This window comes from Erythrolamprus reginae, chromosome 1, assembly GCF_031021105.1.
Source record: "Erythrolamprus reginae isolate rEryReg1 chromosome 1, rEryReg1.hap1, whole genome shotgun sequence".
Classification (NCBI taxonomy): Eukaryota; Metazoa; Chordata; class Lepidosauria; order Squamata; family Dipsadidae; genus Erythrolamprus; species Erythrolamprus reginae.
Genome location: NC_091950.1, coordinates 83,457,286 through 83,476,390, shown reverse-complemented (window position 1 = coordinate 83,476,390; position 19,105 = coordinate 83,457,286). Strand labels below are relative to the sequence as shown.

At 40.0% G+C, this 19,105-nt stretch overlaps 1 protein-coding gene across 1 annotated transcript in view; it reads right to left on the bottom strand.

Annotated features, from left to right (window-relative positions):
- Positions 1 to 9,605: 9,605 nt before the first annotated feature.
- Positions 9,606 to 19,105, bottom strand: part of DISP2 (dispatched RND transporter family member 2) — a 43,151-nt gene continuing 33,651 nt past the window's right edge. Inside the window, exons 7-8 of the mRNA XM_070756715.1 lie at positions 14,305 to 14,402; positions 9,606 to 13,013 (exon numbers count right to left, since the gene is read on the bottom strand). Coding sequence (XP_070612816.1) covers positions 9,606 to 13,013; positions 14,305 to 14,402 — 3,506 coding nt within the window. The remainder of the gene's footprint in view (positions 13,014 to 14,304; positions 14,403 to 19,105) is intronic.

Here is a 19,105-nt window from a genome sequence, read left to right as displayed (position 1 = left end):
CGACAGCTTAAAAAGCTCCGGGAAGGGTTCCCGCGCGCATGCGCTGAAGAACCAAAACGCCCTGTCCCGAGTGGGAAAAATCTACTTCCGCCAAACCTTCAAGCGCGTGAGTGGCATAAAAGGATGAGACTGCCCCGTTAGAAGAAGCTGTGACCGGCCTCGTTTTACGGGGCGGGCTTCATTTAGAGGAGAAGTGGGGTCGTTTAATTCCTTGGCTTTTCTTCGAAGGGAAAAAAAAATGTTCTGAAGTAGCTTTGTTTCTTTGCTGAAAAGAAACGGGACATTTATCCCAAAGGTGTTTTTTCAAAGAGGCAATTGATTTTTCTTGGAGGACGTTTCGCTTTCTGATCCAAGAAAAAGCTTCTTGGATGAGAAGCGAAAGGTCTTCAAAAAACCCCCAGAATATAGCAATAGCATTTAGACTTATATACCGCTTCACAGTGCTTTACCGCCCTCTCTAAGCGGTTCATAGAGTCAGCCTATTGCCCCCCACAATCTGGGTCCTCATTTTCCTGAACGTGGAAGGCTGAGTCAACCTTGAGCCTGGTGAGATTCGATCTACCAAACTGCTGACAGCCTGCAGTATTGCACTCTAACTGCTGTGCCACTGTGAGTGGTTAGAGACTGAGGCTGGATTCAGAAAATCCAGTCGCCTTTTGAAAAAGCATCTTTGGGACCACCATGACCTGGATGACTGAGAATCTCCATAGAAACGGGACATTAGGGCGATTAGGATCTCTTATGTTCAGAAGTAAATCCGTCCTGTAAATCAGATGAGCCGATAACACTCGAATCGGGAAGGTTCAGAACAGCCCTAGCAGACCAGCCGGTCTCTTCAAAACAAACTGCAGCAGCACAGCATCCTCAGATGTGATTAACTGTATGGATTTGTAGCTGTTGGATGGGCTGATTTAGGGACCTTTTAGAAACCGAAATTGCGTATGCATTAGAATTATTGACAGGAGGGGGTCTGCTGAACTTTGACCTTTTGGATAGTAAATGACATCTAGTTATTTGTCCTAGACTGGATTAAGCTCTTATTTTGCAGTAAAGCCTTCTCCCCCCACCAGGCAAATATCATAAGGTATAAGGAAGGCTTCACCTGTTGAGTTTTTATTTGCTAAATGGTTGTTTTAAGTAGGAATAGTAAGGAAATATTAAGGATATTTATTTATTTATTCATTCATTCAAATAAATAAATAAATAAATAAATAAATAAATAAATAAAGATTAGAAAGTAACACATGTAAGTTAATAAGTAAAGTTAGTAAGTAAAAGGGAAAGATTAGAAGTAACGTGAGAAAATATTTTACTGAAAGAGTAGTAGATGTTTGGAACAAACTTCCAGCAGATGTAATTGGCAAATCCACAGTAACTGAATTTAAACATGCCTGGGATAAACATAGATCCATCCTAAGATAAAATACCGGAAATGGCGTAAGGGCAGACTAGATGGACCATGAGGTCTTTTTCTGCCGTCAATCTTCTATGTTTCTATGTTTCATTCATTCATTCATTCATTCATTCATTCATTCATTCATTCATTCATTCATTCATTCATTCATTCATTCATTCATTCAATTGGATTTATATGCTGCCCCTCTCCGAAGACTCGGGGCGGCTTACAACATATAAAAACAGCATACAAAAAGGTCCCATCGACTAAGCAATGTAGGTTGGCGGGACTGCGCGGGAGAGCCTTCTCTGTGGCCCGGCTCTTTGGAACCAACTATCCCCAGATGTCTGTACTGCTCCCACCCTATTGGCCTTCCGTAAGACCACAAAGACCTGGCTTTGCCGGCAGGCCTGGGGAGCATGAATTGTACACCTTTCTTGGCCAAACTCTATGAATGGTGTGTATGCATGCAATTATTACTGGTTTTTTTTTAATAGCAAATGGGATTTTATCACGGGGTTTAGTTTTAGACATTATGTTCGACTTCTTCTACTGCTTTGTATCTTTTGTATCTGTATTATATTTTTTGTAAGACGCCGTGAGTCCTTCAGGATTGGGTGGCATAGAAGTCAAAACAAATAAATAAACAAATAAACAAATAAGAATACAATACTTAAATTCAATTGATTAAAATTAAACAAACAATCTAAAATCCCCAGTTATGTTTTTTTAAAAATCAGTCATACCCATTCAAACAACAACTGTACAACATTCGTCGGTCGGGCTAAGATCTAATTGTCCCAAGCCTGGCAGCATAAATGAGTCTTAAAAGACTCTTGGGAAAGGCGAGGAGGGACACTTGCTGGAACACTGGATAGTCTTTTTCTCATTTTGACGTCCTTTTCAGAGGATGTGCTACATTGTCAATAGCTTGTCTTTAGGCTACACAATTAAATGATAAAGATGTAGGAAAGAAGTAGTAGAAAGCTCAGTGCGTATTTTGAATGTCTTAAATTCTTGAACCTAGTGTAGTTTGGCTGACAATCGTTTGTGGTTGAGACAAAATTGAAGGCCAAGTCTCTCTAGTGTTAAATATTGAATATTTTTAATCACCTGAATGCTACTTGCAGGCCAGAGTTTGAGAATCTCTCATGCTAACCCTTATTTAATCTTAAACTCTGCTGCTTTCTATTCATTAGGAAAAACTTGATGAATGGTATATAGCTCTGGCTGCTTTTAATAATTGCAGAGAAAGGATGTTAGGAGTTTTAATTTCCCTTTGTCCATTTTACATAGACGCTCTTTACATGTCTGTTTATTTCGGAACATTTGTATGGTGCTCCAGTCTGATTTTGAATTGTTTACGAAAAGTATAAAAACATGACAGTAAATGTTGTTTTGTGTAACATCCTGAGCTGTATACCATACAATCAAGCTAAAATCTTATCTGCTTCAGCATTTTGTGTTCCACACTGGCAAACCAAATATATTGAGAAGACTTACAGTCATAAGCAATAGTTCTCTTTCATTGTTGATCCCTAGCAGATGTATTGAAAGAATTAAACAGCTTTTGATAGCAAGATCCTCCACGATTATATTGAGTTCTTTTTAAAAGCCAAGATCATTAAAAGCTGTCTAAATTAGTGGCCATCTCTACAGCTTTTACATGCTAAAGGTTATATAATAATAATAATAATAATAATAATAATAATAATAATAATATATTAGATTTGTATGCCGCCCCTCTCCGAGGACTTTGTGTGGCTCACAATAACAATACATAATTCAATTCAATTCAATTTATTAGATTTGTATGCCGCCCCTCTCCGAAGACTCGGGGCAGCTCACAACAATAATAAAAACAATATTCCAGCGAAAACAAATCTAATATTAAAAAGCACACAAAACCCTATCATATTTAAAAAACCAAACAACATATACATACCCAAACATAAATATAAAAAAAGCCTGGGGGAAAGGTGTCTCAACTCCCCCATGCCTGGCGGTATAGATGGGTCTTGAGTAATTTACGAAAGACAAGGAGTGTGGGGGCAGTTCTAATCTCCGGAGGGAGTTGATTTCAGAGGGCCGGGGCTGCCACAGAGAAGGCTCTTCCCCTGGGGCCCGCCAAATGACATTGTTTGGTTGACAGGACCCGGAGAAGGCCAACTCTGTGGGATCTTATTAGTCGCTGGGATTCATACGGGAGCAGGCGGTTCCTGAGGTACTCTGGTCCAATGCCAATGTATTGTTATATTATATACTTTAATTACTGTATGTGTTGCGCAGATTGAGGCTAGATTGATTTTAAATCTCACCGTACTTAGATTTGATGGATTACCCTGAATTCTAAACACAAATTCATCTTTGATTACATTTTTAATGTCGTGCATGATTTAATATGCTTTTACCAGTAGTAGGTTCTAAAACCTGTTACTACTGGTTCATGTTCAAGCTTCTGCAAAACAATTCTGTGCATGTGCGTAAGCATCACAGGTGGGTGGGTGGAGCCTTCCACCACTGCTGCTACCAGTTCTAAAAACCAAGCTGAACCAGGAGCAACCCACCTCTGGCTCTTACCCAGGGGTGGGCTGCTGCCCGGACTGGGGGGGGGGGCACCGCCGCCGCAGTGGAGTAGTGAAAACGGAGCTCCACCCCAGAACACCCAATTTGCACTGAAAGATGTTGAAAGAAAATGCAGGGCGTCCTGCATAAGCCACGCCCAGAGTATGGTAGTAAAATTTTTGGTAGCCCTTCACTGCTCTTACCTTCCTTTACCAGCTTTCAGTTCCAGTTAAAAGCCCCAGATGTTGGTTACAACACCTGAGGCTTTTTAGCTTCTGCTTGGGTGTAAAGCAACAGTGATCAGAATGATATACAGTACATTATTTCTAGTGTAATATCACAATTGATTTACATAAGGATAGTGTTTTAGCTGCAGTTATAGTTGCAGTTTCTTTTCTTATGGTTTCATGTGTTTTACACTAAGTTACATGGTTATTTTGGAGCTCTGTGAAATTCTTTTTTGAACATCTTGGTATGTTGAGAAAACTTGACCATCTCACTTATTATCCAAACTCCATTATGAATATCTTACAGTAACTATGTCTATCTTCTAAAGTTTTATTTTAGTTGCAGTAACCATCTCCAAATTTTCAAGGAGTCTAGTTTGCTTCTTTCAGTTTTTTTATAGTCCAACTTTCACACAATGTAGAAAAACAATACAAATTACTGTCCTCCGTTTGGTAATAAGATTAATGTCTGTGCTTTTACAGATCTAAATTATGTTAACTTTTATTAACTGACTCAGTTGTGTTTTTTTAGCCTTCTTTGTATTGGAATAAACACTACCCTTTCCCAGTTTTCCAGCCAATTGTAATTGTCTCATATTTCTGTTGTTATGTTGGTTTTCATGGCATGCTGTTGGCTCCAGGGGCTTTTCTTTCTGGCAGCTGTTCCAATGTCTTTTGCTAATTCATGTCTCAATATTTCTGACTGTTCTTCAGATTTCAGTTTGTTATGTGGTGGAGGTATGTTGCTATGATTCCTCAATGTATTTTTTCATTTTCATTTTCATTTGCTTTTCATTCAGTTTCCTCCCAATATCTGCTCTTTATTTATATAGTAAATGTTTTAGGGCAAAAAGAATTCTATTTTCCACCCACATATTTGCAATGCTCATTCTCTGGATTTACATTGAATCTGCCAATATTTCTGATGCATCTTTGCTTTCAGTTTGGGCACTGAAATCATACATAGATGCGTACATATAAACAGAATATTTCCTTTTCACATTTGTTGAATATGAATGTTCTTGACTGTTGGCATAAAACCATTGTGTCTGCTTTTCAGATACATCTGTGGTTAGTGAATAAGTTTTGGAAATTGTGAAGCAAAACTTGCATGCAAAGAGCCATTATTCTATACTGTATGGCGGCAGGCAGATTTCAGCTGAGTTGGTGATGTTCTTGGTTTTTTTTAATTAGTGCTCCTCCATTCGTTCTCATCTTTTCATTTATAAAATAGCACACTATACATCCATCTGACCATTTGCTTTTTCAGTTGCTCTTACTGGTGCTGAGAATGCTCTTTTGATCGTTGTTATTTCTTTTTTGATGATGCTTAGCTTCCTAGGAGTCATGCTTTGTATGTTCCGTTTGTTTATTTTCTTCTATTCTAGATCGGTCTTTTTTGTCATTAAGTTTTGTCAACATTCAGGCTCCTACGCCATCCTTTCTTATACTACTTGTAGCGCATTGTTGTTCTTTTCCAGTGACAACCTTCTTGCCTGGGGTCTCACTTTCTACTACTGATTTTGAAATTATATATATTTGTAAGTATTCATTGTAACCTGTTTACTGGATCCGTGTCCCTCCTGGCTGGTTTCGGCCAGCAGGGAGGTGACATGGAGCTGGGTCCAGGAGATTGTCAATGCCTCCTTGGGGAGGGGGTCCTTTCCAGCTCCTTATAAGGAGGCACTTGTGTGCCCCCTCCTCAGGAAGCCTTCCCTGGACCCAGCCGTGCTTAATAACTACCGTTCAGTCTCCAACCTTCCCTTTATGGGGAAGGTTGTCGAGAAGGTGGTGGTGCTCCAACTCCAGCGGTCCTTGGAAAAAGCCGATTATATAGGTCCCCAGCAGTCTGGATTCAGGCCCGTGACAAAGTGATAAAATTAGTAGACCAGAGGAATGCTGTTGATATAATTAGTTAGACTTCAATAAGGCATTTGATAAAGTAGACCATAACTTACTACTAGAAAAAGTAGCAAAATGTGGGTTAGACAGCAACACCACCAGATGGATTCAAAACTGGCTGAGCAGTTGCAGTCAAAATGTAGTGCTTAATGCAACTGTATCTACATGGAGGAAAGTATGCAGTGGAGGACCCCAAGGCTCTGTTTTAGGCCCAGTACTCTTCAACATCTTCATCAATGACTTGGATGAGGGGATAGATGGGGAACTCATCAAATTTGCAGATGACACCAAACTGGCAAGACTAGCCAGTGCTCCAGAAGATAGGCTCAAAATACAGAAGAATCTTGACAGACTTGACGCTACCTAAAAAAACCGAAATTCAATGATGAAAAAAGTAAGGTTCTACATTTAGGCAAGAAAAACAAAATGCACAGATAAAGTATATGTGTTATCTTGCTCAACAGTAGTAACTGTGAGGGGAATATAGAAATTCTAGTGGACCACCATTTAAACATGAGCTAGCAATGTGCAGCTAAAAAAGCCAACCCAGTTCTAGGCTGCATTAACAGAGAGATAGAATCAAGCTCCTGTGAAATGTTAATGCCACTTTATAATGCCTTGGTAAGGCCACATTTGGAATACTGCATTCAGTTTTGATCACCACACTATAAAATATATGTTGAGACTCTGGAAAAAAGGTACAGAGGAAAGCAACTAGGATAATTAGGGGACTGAAAACTAAAACATATGAAGAACAGTTACAGGAATTGGGCATGGCTAGTCTAAGGAAGAGAAGGACCAGGGGAGAGATGATAGCAGTGTCCCAATATTTGAGGAGCTGCCACAGAGAGGGGGGGGGGGGTGTCAAGCTATTTTCCAAAGCACCTGCAGGCCAGACAAGGAATAATGGATAGAAACTGATCAAGGAGAGATTCGGAGGAGGAACGTTTTGACAGAACAATCAACTGATGGAACAACTTGCCTTCGGAAGTTATGGGAGCTGCATCACTTGAGACTTTCAAGAAGAGATTGGACTGCCATTTGTCAGAAATAGTGTAGAGTAGTGATGGCAAACTTGTTTTTCTTCAGGTGCCCAGAATGTGTGCCCATGTTCTACTGCACATGTGTGCGTGCCCATACCCATAATTCAACGCTCCTGTTCCCTACCTCCAATACTGCGCACATGAACCCCCCCCAAAAAAATTTCCCACCCCCAAGCATGAAACCCCCTGCTCTCCTGTTTCCTGACTTCCAGTAGGCCGGGTAGGCCCATTTTTCACCTCCCCAGGCACTAGATGCTTTCCTGAAGCCTGGGGAGGGGTGAAATAGCCTCTGCCCACCTGGAGGTCCTCCGAAGGCCAAAAATGTTCTCCCAGAGCCTCGGCGCAAGCCAAAAATCAGCTAGAGCTGAACTAGGGCAATGGCTCATTTGCCGGCAGATATGGCTCCACATGCCACCTGTGGCACGCACGCCATAGGTTCGCCATCACAGGTGTAGGATCTCCTGCTTGAATGGGGGGTTGAACTAGATGACCTACAAGGTCCCTTCCAACTCTTCCAATTATATTAATCTATTAATATAATTCTATAAATATCAATGGAAGTTGCACATCCTAATATACTGTAATTCTCATGAGATTCTTCTCTCAGTAGGCAGCCAGACAGATACTGTAAAAGTAACTCAAATTAGTTTTATTTAGTTCATACTGAACAAAATTGTTTTCTCAATACATTATGTTGCATACAGTTAAAGGGACACCATCTCCTCCCCAATATAACCATGGTACATTTTTAAGAAGGAAAAGAGTCTAAATAAAAGGGTGTGCAGGATGTGGATGTGATACAATTTTTACTGGATCTACACATGTCTGCTAAATATTATTGAAGTAGTAAAGGAGGGACTCATGCAGGGATGGGTTCCTCCCGGTTTGGACTGGGTCAGATGAACCAGTAGTGACCCGCTGGTGACATCATGATGATGTCACCGACCTGGTTCAGTCTGTGCCGGTCCGTGGGCGCCGCCATCTTTTTTTTTTTTTTTTAAAGAAAATCTATTTTTTTTCTGAGCGTGCACAGAAGCAGAGTTTCTGGCACTCCAACAAGTCACCATATTGTTTTTGGCTTTTAAAAAAAATTGGACTTTTTGCCACTACACATGAGTGCGGACACAAAGCCCATGCACGCCCATGAGGCACAGGGCAGAGAGAGAAACAAACACAGGGGTCCAAAGCCTTTGTATATTACAAAGTACTGTAAATCATAGTATAAATTGTAAAAGAAAAAATCCACTTGAAGACTTTTTTTAAATTTTTTAGGTTAGGATATTATTACATCTAGATGCAGGATAAACCACAAAAAGATGGAAAAGAGTGTGACATTGCAAGTGAAATGTAGGAAAATCAACGTAGAACACTAGGCTAAAATTATAGGTACAGTTTCAAACAAAAATAATTACTTAAAAACTGATAGCTTTGAATAACATATACCGAGCATGAGCATTACTGTAAATCAAAAAGTGTACTCTATTTGATGAAAGACAAATTACTCATATGATGAGTAATGAAAAATATATAATGAAAAAGTTGGATGAAATTTAAAATGCGCTGTCCTTAGAGAAAAGAGTTTAATCACACTCCTAAGTTAGAAATAAATTATACTCTTTTAACATTTACTTTTAGAGAGTACTAATAATTATTTGAAAAAAAATTACCAAGAGATTTTCCCCCCCCTGTCCCTATTTGAATATAATTTCTAGACGAGATTTGCATAATTCATAAAAAGTGATTCAGTGAAAACATTTCTGTCACATCAACAATACACAAGATCTTAATGACTGAACACCAAATGCTCCAAGGTATAAAGTTCCCCTCTATTGTTCGGTAGCTACTAAGTCATTTATTTCTGTGATCTCTGGGACTCTCTGCTGCTTCCACCACCAAGTGATGTTGCAAAACATTTCACATCAGAGATAGTTACAAACAACTCTTTCTTGATTAAGCTTAATCAGGATTCCTTTCTTTTTCTCCCACTTCTTTTCCATTCAATCCTATCAGCTTCTCCCTGGACAAATCCCTGCAGTTTTCTCTGCAAGGTTTTTCAGAGGTGTTTTGCCATTGCTTCCTTCTTAGGACTCAGAGAAAGTGACTGGCCCAAGGTCACCCAGCTGGCTTTGTGCCTAAGAAAGGACTAGAACTCCTGGTCTCCCAATTTCTAGTTTGATGCCTTCACCACTAGAGCAAACTGGCTCTTTTTAACAAGGAAACCTGAATATAATCCACACCATGGCACTGACTATAAAGGTAGGCAATTGATTAGTGGACGCTGCATTAAAACTTGCTTCTGGTCTACTTCAAATTGGCTGGCTTAGTATTTTTTTAAAAGTGTTTTCTTCACTTCTGCAATAATGCACTTTGTTTTCATGCTGAAAAAAAGGGAAGGGTTTTAAATCTGCTATTTGATTTGTTTTCTAGGCCCCTAAAATAGCAGTTGTCCTACTTCGTGATATTTTTTTGCCCTCAGTATCCAGAGTTTTGCACCCCAGACCGTTTGATCCAAACGTCAGGCATATCAGGTTTGCTATTTGGTAGAACAACTGGATCCACATCTCCGAATCCTCCCAACCGTGTTCTTCTCAAGCCATTGTTTTGCTGGGATGCTGATGGAGAGGTGTCAAAGACAGTATCTCTTAGGTCCAGCCTTAAGGTGTCTCTCTTTCCATTCAGGTGGCCTCTCTGGGTGGAACAGCAAGAATCCACTACATCTAAATGATCTGGACAGGAGCTGGCTGATTCCCCAATTTTTATGCTGGGTTCAAACTCACAGAGGGAGGTCTCGCTGGAGACGTTCTGAACACTGAACGAGCTACCGGTGGAATAAAGGCATCTGTGGAGATCATACAGTTCGGTTTCTGGCAGACTACCGTTTTCTGAGGTATAATCTGATTTTTGTTGGTTGGCACTGCTGGAATAGTGAGATTTGTTTAGCAGTCTGTCATCTATTGTGCTGGCTGACTGGGAATGTTCCCAGGCTTTCGGATCGTATTTTTGGCACCTGCACTCTCTGCAGAGCTCGTGGTGATGATTTTCTGCTTCTGTTCCTGAGATATTTCCAGGCTTGTAAGGAGAAGATGTTTGCAAGGCCGGGCACTGGCAGAGAGATATATGGCATCCCTCGGTTTGCTCTAGTTTCGGTCTGTCCCTCTCAAAAGATGAGTGAAGCTCCATTCTAGGGCACCGGTTGTCCTGGAGCTGAATATCTTCAGATAAGACAGATGGACGATTGGACAGTTTGCTTGTGGAAGTGCTATTGTCAAAGCTGTCACTGAGCTTCCGGGCCAAAGGCTGGAGTTCATACTGTTCATTCGTCCCATTGGATTCCTGATCTTTCGCTAACCGGCTCTGTTTCTCATTTCCTCCACAAGGGAAATTTCTGTTGGAGGAGTTAGGGCTCTCGGAGTAGTCCTTCAAAATATGAATACACGGCCAGAGGATTTGTCCGCAGTTCTTATTTGGGCCAAAGAAGCAGCACAGAGATTGGAAGAAGAATGTGGCAAAGCCACAGCTGATGCATTTGATCATCATCATGAAAATCCCTAACTTCCTGTACGCTAACACAGTGGCAGGTAACATAATGACACCCGCGGAAAACAATGCCGAAGTTGCCATGATGGTGGCACAGCTCATCTGTTTCAGGGAAAAGGCCACCCGGCTCAGGCGATCGGAGTGGGAACACAAGTGGTAGGCAATGCAGTAGTTCACGGTGAAGTCGACGGAGAGGCCCACTGCTGCCGAAACGAAGAGGGACTCCATAGCATTCAGCTGCCATTCCAGAAGAACCAAAACCCCCACAGTTACCAGCGCAGTGCCTGCTACAGTGATGACGGAGAAGGCAGTCAGAAGGACATTCCAAGTGGTGAGCAAGAGAACCACAAAACAGATGGCTATCGACAAGCCCAGCACCACCATGGTCTCTGTGTCGGTGCTGTGCTGGAGATTATAGAGCTCCAATTTACTGGTGAACCAGCCATTTTGAAGCCCCATGGGGGCTACCTTTATCTCTTGGCTTATCCACAAGCCAAGCTCGTCATAAAAATGTTTTACCTTGCTGTAGTTGGAGCTGTAGTGGTAAATCGTTTGAAACTCTAGCACCAGGGCAACGAGGTTGCCCTTCTCATCGAACCGGAGACCAAAGTCACGAGCTTCAGATTCTTCTCTGTTGTGCTCCACGATCATCATTTTGATGCAATGAAGGAAGACTTCTCTGCCGTACGGGAAGGAGAAGTGGTTACAGCAGAGGTTGAAGCTGTGATCTCTCTTGGAGCACTGCCTGCTCTCCATCCACTGCTGAAATTCCTCCATGAAACAAACTGTGGATTTTTGTCCCTCGTCAGCATAGTAAAAAGTATGATTCTTGACATTCTGGCAGAATTGCAAGAGCCACCTTTGCGCTTCAGGGTTCTCAATGGTAAAGGCCGAGTCCCTCACCAGAGTGCCATTACTTTTAGGATTAAAGTGATCCCCATTGTCCACTGGGAGCACACCCCATACAATAGTGATAGGCATGTGCATGTCTTCTCGTTCTAACCTTTCAAACATGAACTCGTTGCAATATTCGGCGTCATATCTCTCAAAGGGGTGATTTAACCTGAACACTTGTAAAGATGACATCTCCAAAGTTGGGAGCCTTAGTCGAGGATTGAGACAGGAAATATAGGCACCACCTATAGCCAAGGCAGCAAACCAACAGATCCAGATATAACGGAATTTGATGACTCCACAAGGAAGAACTTTCTCAAATAATAACTTGGAAGTTTCATGCCACGTAGTCTGGATACTCTGGAGGAGATGATGGAAAGACAGAATGACCCTTTTATGCCCAGTGTTATTCCAGTAGTGTTCTGGTTTATAAACACACTTCCTTGCTATGAATCGTTCATACAGTACAACTGAAGCAGGGAGCCACGTCAACATAAATATCAAGTTCACCAGGACAGATGTGCCCATGTAGATGGCAAAACAGCGTATGGCCGTAATGTAACTCATGTAGCTTGTGTAGAAAGCAGCACCGGTTGTCAGGCAAGATGCCATCACGAGGTAACCAAAATGATGCATGGTAGTTCCCACCCACTGCGACAGCCCCGCAGATGGGTTCTGGCTCTTGCTACGATTCCAGAGGTCGAAAAAGACCAAGGTGTGGTTGGCACAAATACTGCTGAGAATGATCACTGCAGATAGGTTTGCAAAAGGGAAATAGGAGAATTGGAAGGCCACCTTGTACAAGAAATACGAAATCATCAGGGTACCAAAGACAATCATTACGATGACAAAAGTGATAAAGACAGAGTGTAAGTAACAAAATATACTTAGAAATATTGCCAGTATTGCCAGGATTGGATACACGGTATCCAGGAAAAGGTAGTGCTGGAATAGTTTCTGCTTAAGGCCCAAGTCCATCCCAATGATGGATGTGTAATTATCAAACAAGTCCCCTGACTCAAGATTATTTAGGTAGATTCCCAGCATGGAAGCTCCCTTCATGGTCGGCAAAAACAACAAGCTATATTTCAGGGTTGGCACTTGATATCCCACTGTCTGTAGGCTGAGAAAATCTCTATCCACTAAGAAATGAAGGAGCTGGTAAACTGCGTGGAACCGAGTGCATTTCTCTGGGAGTTTAGAACACTGCATGTGTTTGTCTCTTTCAGTCTTGAAGCCGACGCACGAAGGAACAAGGATGCCTTTATGATAGTCAGGGGCACAAGAACGCAGGAGGGTCAGGGTGTGGGAAACATCCGCCTGGGTAATATCGAAGCAAGAAGATCGGTTGTGTAGGGCAGCAATGTAGTTCCCAAGAGACCAGCTTGGACAGCATTCGTTAGCTTCGGTGCGTTGACACAGGTTCCCAAACTGTGGGTGTGAACGGATCTGGAAAATGGGCAAAACAAAAAATAATGCATTAGGTTTTTCTCTCTCTCTTCTTTTCTCTTTTTATTTTTCCCCGATCCCTCGTTTTTCGTGGGGGATGCGTTCCAAGACCACCGATGAAAAATGAATTTCCGCAAAGTAGAGGAAAGATATTTTTTGAATGTATTTAATGAGTATTTGGACTTTTAAAGCCCACCCTTTGCATTAAGCAGTCATTCTATAATGTTTCTCAGCTGGAACTATATGTGATATCCTACCAGTTTCTTTAATAGAGTAAAGTGCTGTAGAAGAATTTTATGAATTTTTAATGGATTTAAAAATTTAAATGGATTTAAGCCCCCTTTGAAAAAAACCCATGAAGTAGTGAATCCATGAAAGATGAACCGCGAAGTAGCGAGGTATTACTGTATCCTAATTTTTTTTGTCATTCTGTGGCTTTGTTGGGCTAATGACAACACAAAATCAAATAATCTTGGCGACTGGAAATCAGTGTGCAAAAACTGTGAAAAGATTATTATTATTATTATTTATTTTATTCTCTGAAGAAATGAATTGCTTCCAGGTTGTATCTACAAGTGATGATTGCAATCTTAACTTTGCTAGAGATTACGTACTGCAGCGAGTTTTTTTAATGGTGGTAGGTAGAAATTTTAATAAATTTAATGTTATTACAAAAAGCATATTATATTAAAAATAATTTGTAATGATTGCAAAAAAAACAAAATTCCAGATGCTATTCTTGTCTATTGCTGAGCATCATTTAGTAGTTGTTTTTGTTGAAAAAATATTAGTTTTCAGTTTATTAAATATGTAAATAAATTAAACAGCTTCTTGAATTTATCTACAAGAAATCTTTCCAATAATTTTGGAGAAACAGATTGTTAACTTAAATATTAGATTTGTTTATACGTATTGTCTTATTATTGTTGTTAGCCGCCCCGAGTCTACGGAGGGGGGCGGCATACAAATCTGATTGATAAATAAATAAATAAATGATAATAAGAATATAGTGAGCAGGAACTAATTATCTTTTGCTGCAAAAAATAAACATAGGTGATGATGATGATGATGATGATGATATGACAGCCACAAATGTGTGTTTATTCTCCAAGTTAAGAAAGATAACCACTTCAACATTTATTCCATATGCTAATTACCTTTTATACTAGATATGTAAGCCGTCCAGACTCACTTTTTCAGGGAGATGGACAGCATATACATTTCATTTGAAGTGTGAAACTGGAATCTCTCACTCTAGGGAAATGTGTCTACTCCTCAAAGCTCTACAAACCTTGTTGTGTTCCATTTGACACATGGATTGTATCGCTTGCAAATTCCACAAGCTCCCAGCAGTTGTAGACATGAAAACCAGCTGAGAATAATTCTTCCCTAAAAGGAAAACAAAATACATGTAATAACAAAGGTAAATGGCCAGACAAATTATTTGGAATAACAACACCTGCAGCAACAACAATAACAATAACAACAACTTGGCTGATACCTGGGATGCATTTTTGAATGTCCAGTTGACTGAGTTTCATTTTTAATGAAATAACAACAACAACAATAGTAATAGTAATAATATATTGTGACCTAGCCATCAAATATGGAAATTACATGGCTATGGATGAAACATGTAACAGTGGTGCCCATTGTCATTGGGGCACTTGGCACCATGTACAAGAATTTTACAAAACACATCAAGAAATTGCAGCTTCCTGCAGTAACACCAGCGGAACTGCAAAAAACTGAGCTACTCAGAACATTGTATATTTTAAGAAGATACTTGGTTGATACCTAGGATGCTGGCAACAACCCGTTTCAATGATTAGCACCAGTCAATGGTATTTGTGACACATTTTTAAATGTTCAGTTTGCTGAGTTTCATGTTTAATGAATAAAACAGATTATTATTATTATTATTATTAATAATAATAATAATGCTGCAAAAGGTCTTTTGATTGCCATTGCATAACTTCTCTTTTGTGAACAATTAATTGAAGAAGAAACTTTATCATTGTTCTTAACTACTCTTTACCTCCCTTAAGAATTGATTTTTTATTATGTTGCTTGCACGGTCAGACAGATGTTTATTTATTTATTTATTTTATTTATTGGATTTGTATGCCGCCCCTCTCCGCAGACTCGGGGCGGCTAACAACAGTAATAAAACAGCATATAATAATAATCCAATACTAAAAATAGTTAAAAACCCATTATTATAAAAACCAAACATACATACAGATATACCATGCATAAAATTGTAAAGGCCTAGGGGGAAAGAGTATCTCAATTCCCCCATGACTGGCAGAAGAGGTGGGTTTTAAGCAGCTTACGAAAGGCAAGGAGGGTGGGGGCAATTCTAATTTCTGGGGGGAGTTGGTTCCAGAGGGCTGGGGCCGCCACAGAGAAGGCTCTTCCCCTGGGTCCCGCCAAGCGACATTGTTTAGTTGACGGGACCTGGAGAAGACCCACTCTGTGGGACCTAACTGGTCGCTGGGATTCATGCAGCAGAAGGCGGTCCCTGAGATTGCTTTAACCTGGATTTTACATTTTTGTCTACCTATTAAATTCTTTCAAAGGACATGGAATAGGCAAATGATGTTGCTTAATAATATTCAAAGTGTTGTGATAGGATTTATGTAATTCCAAGCAAAGCCTTTTGCTACTGACTGATGGTGCTTCTGTCAATGCTTATAGTGTTCTAATGGTGTTCCAGATGATTTGGAATTGCATCATAGGTACCTATTACTATTGGTAGTATCATAGTATCTTTGCTTTCTTTTGCCACATTCTATGTATTATGTTGGTTGCAAATTCAGCCAGATGTTTAGAAAGGACCTGGCATTTTTATCAGGACTGTTGGATGAGCATCCAGAACCAAAAGCTGCAGGACTGCAGGAAGAAAAGTTGTCTGCTTATTGCTATTAGGGTTGGTCACACAATTAGCCAGATGTTTGGCTGGGTTTGGCATTTTTATTCACGTATCCACATACTATTTCCAAGGACCTAATATAAGTAGAGGTTGTTGTTTGATGATGTTAAAGGTATCCTTTCAGAATGTAAGCTGTTCCATGTGAAGTTGCCTTCACAATTGATTGATGGTGATTCTGTCAATGCTGATGTTCAAGTGATGCTCCAGATAATTTTGGGAGATGCCTGTTAATATTGGTGCCATCTTTGCTTTCTTTTGCCATAGGCATTCTACTTCTATTCTCAGCTCTTTGTATGTTGTGATTCTCTTCAGTTCCTTCTCTTCTACTCCATTGTCTCCAAGCGCCTCAGCGTTTACTATGTAGACTTTTTGTATGTGTTTCTTACTGACAGTGGTTAAGTCTGGGTTTTATGTGGCAACTGCTTGTCTATTTGCATTCCAAAATCCCAGAGACCTTTAGCTCCTTTGCTTTCTATTATTTTTGTCTATTTTATATTCCAACCACTTCTTGCTTGCAGGCAAAGAGTACTTCTTTCAAATATTCCAGTGCACCATTGTCGCTTCTTTGTAGTTTGTAGTCTGTCTGTGTGATTTTCTGCAGTAGCTAATCAGGTGATCCATTATTTTTTCAGCTTCTTTGCTGAGGCAGTATTTTTTTTTTTTGGAGCTCAATTCTGGCTTTGCATACATTTGTCCTTGGTTCTGTGCAACCAGAATTATTACTGTTAAACACAGCAATCTGAAATCACAGATGTCAGTTCATTAACTGATGTTGGCCTTCCATAGAGCTCATCAAGTTCTTCTCAAGAATCTAAGACTATATTGATGTAATACAGCTGTACCTCATCTTACAAACGCCTCTTCTAACGAACCTTTCGAGATATGAACCCGGTGTTTAAGATTTTTTTGCCTCTTCTTCCGAACTATTTTTACCTTATGAACCCAAGCCGCTAAGATGCTCCGCCTCCGGACTTCCGTTGCTCCGCCTCCGGACTTCCGTTGCGCGTTATTGCTCTGCTGGGATTTCCCTGAGGTTCCTCTCAATGGGATTCCTTTCATTTTTGCCGGCGCTGTTTTGAATCCCAGTGAGGGGAGCCTCAGGAAAATCCCAGCAGCGCAAGAACAGGCGCTTCGGCTGGCAACAGAAGTCTGGAGGTGGGGTTTCCCACGGCCCAAGGCAAAAGGGGTGAGTTTTGAGATTGCACGCATTATTTGCTTTTACATTGATTCCTATGGGAAACATTGCTTCATCTTATGAACCTTTCTACTTACAAACCTCATCACGGAACGAATTAAGTTCATAAGACGAGGTACCACTGTATATACAGTATGCGGATCCTAGCAATGTTTCCTTTTGCTCTTGACAGATGGAAATGTTGTCAATGGATACATTTTCTGAGCACTGTCCAAGTTTTTGTGGTATGGTATGCAGTATGCCAATATTATTATTATTGTAGGTCTCACAGTCAACCAGATGTTTAGATTGGATTTGACATTTTTATCCAAAATGTACTGAATCTTTCCAATAAACATGGAATGATGATGACGACGACGACGATGAAATGACGATAATTAAAGCTTGGGTTTTAATGCTGCCTAGTTCATTGCAAAAAACGGGGGGGGAGAGAAAGTCTACAGTATATTTAATATTTTAAAAAAACCTCTTCTCCACAGCTTTTCCAAAGTTGAACAATAACTAGAACTGTTAAACTTATCAGTAGAGATTATAGTTTTCAAAAAAAGAACTGTATAAAAAATATAACTTGTTTTAATGTAGTGTTATTAATGTAAATTTGTTTTGAGAAGACAATGAATCCAAATTGCTTCTTAGTCGAAATATAAAGTATGGCCATGTGTTCTTGCCTCTATTGATATTATTTATTACTTGTTTTTTTAAATTAAATTTTATTTTTGATTCAGCTACCAGAATGTCTAGAGGAGTATATATATTGGAGAAAGATGCACACTTAAAACTAGTTAAAACCAAACAATGTTGACTGGCGGGACCTAGGGGAAGAGCCTTCTCTGTGGGGGGCCCAGTCCTCTGGAATCAGCTCCCCCCAGAGATTCGTACTGCCCCCACCCCCCTGCCTTCCAAAAAAGTTTAAAAACTCAACTTTGCCTGTGGTTCCTTAGACCTTCCCCCTGACCGATGAATGCTTAGTTTGACTGCTGAATGAATGATATTGATAGTTTTTAATTAGAATTTTAACATTGTTTTTTTAAGGTATAATTGGATTGTTGTTATTGTTTCCTGTTTTTTCTGTACATGCTATGAGCCGCCCCGAGTCCTCGGAGAGGGGCGTCATATAAATCCAATTAAATCTAAATCTAGTTGCGTTTCTTGTTCAGTATATGTCTTATTGCATGCTTCCTGGCTTTAGTTTTCCTAAATTAGTTGGGGGAAAGATCAAAAGCAACATGAGAAAATATTATTTTACTGAAAGAGTAGTAGATCCTTGGAACAAACTTCCAGCAGACGTGGTTGGTAAATCCACAGTAACTGAATTTAAACATGCCTGGGATAAACATAGATCCATCCTAAGATAAAATACAAAAAAATAGTATAAGGGCAGACTAGATGGATCATGAGATCTTTTTCTGCCGTCAGTCTTCTATGTTTCTATGTTTCTAAATAGCTGCTTCATTTTATATCTATTTCAATTGATGACAATGATGAAACCGGGGCTTATTGTGTTCCTGTACACCTTTAATTCTAAGTAAATCACTTTGATCTTGGTAGGATTTATTTCTATCCAGACACGCATAAAAGTGAAGGCCTATGAGAGAAGTACATCTAAAAAACTAGCTTCACATTAATAATAAGTGAATTATACATTCTACACCCAAATCTGAAGGAAGCTTTGGAATGAGATCTTAGTGAACTGCCGCATGATATTTTGAGAACAGCAGTGTTAGCAATCTGAGCAATTTAAAATGAGAAACATTTGGAAATGTTATTATGGAAATTTCCATGGCAGCCAACCAGCCATTCTCTCATCTGGGATACATTATGCCATTTCCTACCATATTCATATGGAACCATGTAGAGAATTTTGTGCTCACTGCATGCCTTCACTCATAACTGAGCTGTTTTGGAATGATTTTTATTGTTGTGGTTCCTTAGAGTTTTATTTCTGCTACACCCTCCCCCCCG